The sequence below is a fragment of the Chinchilla lanigera genome, unplaced genomic scaffold (assembly GCF_000276665.1).
Source record: "Chinchilla lanigera isolate Chin_1 unplaced genomic scaffold, ChiLan1.0 scaffold00031, whole genome shotgun sequence".
Lineage (NCBI taxonomy): Eukaryota > Metazoa > Chordata > Mammalia > Rodentia > Chinchillidae > Chinchilla > Chinchilla lanigera.
Window position 1 is genome coordinate 3428849 of NW_004955432.1, and position 4723 is coordinate 3433571.

General features: G+C 38.1%; 1 protein-coding gene across 11 annotated transcripts in view; it reads left to right on the forward strand.

Moving 5' to 3' along the window:
• Kif27 (kinesin family member 27) overlaps positions 1-4723 on the forward strand; it is a 142690-nt gene that overhangs the window by 130422 nt on the left and 7545 nt on the right. For all 11 annotated transcript variants that reach the window (XM_005387957.2, XM_013515990.1, XM_013515989.1 and 8 more), the window contains 3 exons: positions 146-352; positions 1810-2008; positions 4324-4539. In XM_005387957.2, the coding sequence (XP_005388014.1) occupies positions 146-352; positions 1810-2008; positions 4324-4539 (622 nt within the window). The remainder of the gene's footprint in view (positions 1-145; positions 353-1809; positions 2009-4323; positions 4540-4723) is intronic.

Sequence of the window (4723 nt, forward strand, 5' to 3'; positions counted from 1 at the left end):
GGAAGGAAGAAAGAAAAAGTAAAACTTAGAAAAAGAATGATACTATCCATTGAACTCAAATAGTATAATAAGATCTGAGTACATTACAAAGTCCAGATTATACTATTTCACTTAAAATGAGTGGTTTCTGTTGTGTCATATCTAGGAGGAACATGTTCTTTTCCAACTTGAAGAGGGAATTGAGGCACTGGAAGCTGCAATTGAATACAAGACTGAGAGTATCCAGCATCGCCAGAACCTGCTTAGAGCATCATCCCAAAATCTCTCTCAGAGTGAAGCGAACATCTTGGAAAAACTGATTTGCCTGAATCCCATTGAGATTAGAGCTATTCTTTTCAGATATTTCAACAAGGTTTGTGTTTTAGGGGCAGTGTTTGATTATAAAGAGGAATCAAGGTGCTCCCCATATTTATGTTGAATCTTGAAAGAAATTAAAAGGCTCAAGGATTTGACAGCAGAACTACAGCATGAACCATGATTTCTCCTTCTAGTACTGAATGTTGTCATCTGAAAGCTCTGATTATCCAAACGTGTTGGCCTAACTTGGTGAGGTGCTTAAAATTGGAGGGCATCGCGGTAGGCCTTTTTGCAATAGTCTTAAAAACCAGACTTTGAATTGTTTTCCTTCTTTAGTATTTCTTAGTTCTAGATTTAGACGTTTCTAAGCATCATTCATGAAAAGTCAGGTGGCCCTCCAAGTTTGACTCCTTTTCCTTCTTTGCTACAGGGTCAGGTAAACCTGTTCCTTCTCATGAAGTGAATTGAAATGGAGATGAGGTGGTACACGCTGGCAATGAGACTCATAGGTTTTACTAACCTAAATGTGCTTAAATCAATTAAAATATTTTACGTTATATGCATTTAACAATTTACTGATCCAGAGATTTTTTTTTCCAGAGATGTTTTATAGCACTGAGAACTGTATCCATTTTTTCTTTACCTTTTTTTCCCTTAAGATTATATATTATGAAGTGTCAAATAATTGGTTCTTTTTTGTGAAAAGTATATATAAATTATAGGGCTAGCAGACATTCAAGGAAAGACATTGAAGTTTTTTAAGAAGTCCTGATTGTGTAAAACAAAATGTTGTAGACTGCCTCCTCTTACAGAATCGCTGAAGTAGTAAGCTGCAGTTGCTGAGGAGTGCGCATCCCACTGCTGTGTGCGCAGAGGGCAGAGAAATGGTGGAGTGCCTGCCTAGGTTTAGATGCAGACCTTGAAGTACACTTACAGCAAGGGTTCTTACCCCCAGGGGCCTAGGCAAGCTTGAGGGACTTCCTAATCCTCAGAAACCTTTATAGAGTAAGTTCTGATCTGGAGAGGTCATTAGATTATTAACAAGGTCTAGGTGTAGACAGTGTGCTGAAGTGTATTTACTTAATAATTTATTAGCAGCAGAGAAGAACCCAATGGCCAAAAGGTAGGACCTGAAACTGAACCTCTGTGCTTGCTTATCCATTTTGGCTTCAAAGCAGGGAATTATCTAGCTGTTGCAAGAGTCCTTAGCATCTCAATATCCACACAGACTACAGGAACAGTTACAGAATTATAAAACGTAAATTACAGAGATCATATCTAACAATTCTTGAAGGGGTGATTATCAGACTAACATTGTATTGAAAAAAAAAGTGTTACCAATTCAGAATTCCAGCAAATTAAAAAGCTGTTAGGTTACTTTGTTAGTACATTATAAAGCCTTTGCCAGAGGACCTTTTTAAGGAAATACATCTTTATGTGGCCCAGGAAAAGTAAATTAACTTATTGTGTTAGGTTAAGGCGCACTTAAAGGGTCAAAAATGTCTTTGCTAGGTGGTTAATTTACGAGAAGTTGAACGGAAACAACAGTTACAAAATGAAGAAATTAAAATGAAAGTTCTCGAACGGGATAATGTGATTTGTGAGTTGGAATCTGCACTGGAACATCTGAAGTTACAGTGTGATCGGAGACTGACTCTCCAGCAAAAGGAACACGAGCAGAAGATGCAGTTGCTGTTACATCATTTCAAAGGTGACTGCCACTTTTTGTCAGTTAGTAAGGTGATAGGGGGGTATCAAGGAAGGCAGGTGAACAAATTGATCAAGGAAAGAAGGTGAACAGAAATTAAAAGCCTGACATGTATAAATAATCGCCGCTTTTGTAAGTTCTTGGCCTTTGCATAGTTTGGAGACCATGTTTTGGGTTAGTTGACGTTGATGTAAGTTTCATGCTTGAGAACCTCCCTCTGCCTGCCCCCAGCATGCACACACACACAACACACACACACACATACACACACACAAGAACTGCTGCAACCTGTTATTCTGTGGTTAGTCTAGTTTTTATGTGGAAATGTGGGATTCTAGATTTCTGATGTACATTGAAAATTTTCTCAGTAATATAGTACTATAATAGTTAAATTATTTTCCATCATATTCCTAATATATTTCTTGTTATACTTTTCAGTTAATTGTAACATTTTATGCATTAAGATAAAAGATTAGGTCAAAATTAGTTTACCACTCATGGGCACACACTGTGGTTGGGGAGCAGCAGTTCAGCCATTCACACTGATACAGAGAGCACTCTCTCAACAGTTGAGCTTCACATTACCTGGGCATACGGCCAGGATCGACCCGAGCAGCTGCTATGGCAACCAAATCACGACCAGGTGGTACTGGGACTGCTGCAGTGCAGGCTTCTTAGTCTTAATGCTCACGAATCCAGAGCTGAAAATGAATGCTAGAAGAAGCATTCGAAGAGAATGCTTAAAGAGCATTAGAAAGAGAACTGCATTCTTCAACTGTTAAAAAATAAGAGTAAGTTAAGGAGTTTATACTGGCGATCTATGATCAGTGCTAGAAATAAAAAGAGTGACTCTGCGGGCACTGTTTACATTCCAGGTGATAACTACACTGCTTCTTCTAATGCTAGAAGCAGCACCCTGAGAAAGCAAAAAATTGAGAAATGTATGAAATTTCAGTGTCAAGGCAAGTTGCCTCTAAGTTACTTCTAAGTGCCGATTAACCATCAGTTGCCCAGGGACAGGATTTCCATGGGAGGCTCCCATATATCACTCACTCCATTCAAACGCGCTCTCCTTACCATGCCTTAGTCTCTACGAGTGGTATTTAACTACAGTTGTGTGTATTTCTAGGGCAACTGGAATTAAACATCAAAACAGCACCACAGCCAAATGGAACTTTAAAAAAAAATCATTCATTTCGAAAGCTATGCACGTTTTTGTAGCAAGTTGTAATTTAGAATATTAAGAATTTGTGAATGTTTTAAACTGAATGAATATGGTGCGCTGGGGATTGAGCCCAGGGCCTCAGGCATGCTAGCATTCCTGGCCCTACTTTATGTGGATTCTGATTTATGTCATTAATTTTAAGTAATTTTCAAAGTAACATGATGAATTAAACCATGCGAATATCCTTAAAATTTTATGAAACATTTGAGCATAATAAAAAATTACAAACCAGTAGAACCATTTTATAAGTATGTCAGTAAGAGAGAATGGGTCCAAAAGTATCCATTTGATTGAGGTCAGTCTGCTGGATTTTACTGTTCTAGAGCAGTGTTTGCCATTCATGAGTATTAAGTAGAGCCTCTACGTTGTATTATGGCATAAAGTGTAACTTATGCTGGCTATCTCCTTCTTATTTGTCTGTGGTGGGGTTTTTTTGAGTTAACTTTTAAATCAATTTTTAGTCTCACAATTTTTTTTTTGGAGGAGTGGCTGTATATTTTTGGGTCTGTAATTCCCAGGCTTACTGACTTTCCATATAATCACAGTTCTTGATAGGAACTTTCAGTAAGGTATTAATAACAGATGATGGAGGGTTTTTTTGTTTGGTTTGGTTGTTTTTGTTTTTGTCTTTTTGAGACAGGGTTTCACTATGCAGTTCTGGCTGGCCTAGAACTCACTTTATAGCTCAGGCTGGCCTCCAACTTGCAGGCATCCTCTTGCCTCAGCCTCCTGAGTACTAGGATTACAGGCGTGCACTACCACGCCCGGTAGTGGATGGAGTTTCAAACATAGGAACTTTTTGTAGGAAACACAACTTCTGCTGTTCTAAAATCTTGTTAGTAGAAACTGCAGAAAAAGTTTATGAGTCATGAGCATGTGGTGGTTGATGGGGGTAGGGTAGAGAAGGTAACTAAGGGTACAACCTTTTGAAATATTTTACAGGCAAAAGAATCCAAATTGTAGCTGAAAACAAATCCATTCAGATAACAGATAGGTGGAACTGACCCTTGAAAGATAGTCTGGGGCTATGTTAAAACATAATTTTAAACCATTTATTTAAAACAAAATTTAAATGTAAATTTTTGCTTTACAGAGCAAGATGGAGAAGGCATTGTAGAATCTTTAAAAATATATGAAGATAAAATCCAGCACTTGGAAAAAGACCTTTATTTCTATAAGAAAAACAGCAGGGATCTTAAGAAGAAACTTAAAGAAGTGGCACAGGAAGCAGTTCAGTGGCAACCAGCAGTGTCGGAACGGAAGGCTTTCCCTCTCACCAGTGACGAGAACACTGTTTCTGTGGGATTTGGTAAGGCCGTGACTGATTTATAGTGTAGTGTGTTGATACCAAGTGACTGGGTTCATTAGAATGAGACAGTTAACTTGTGTTTGTCTCTACAGACAAAAATAAGTGTTTTTTTGTATAACTTAGAGCCCCATGAAAAGTGAGTAAGTAAATGTGTGTGTGTGTGTGTGTGTGTGTGTGTGTGTGT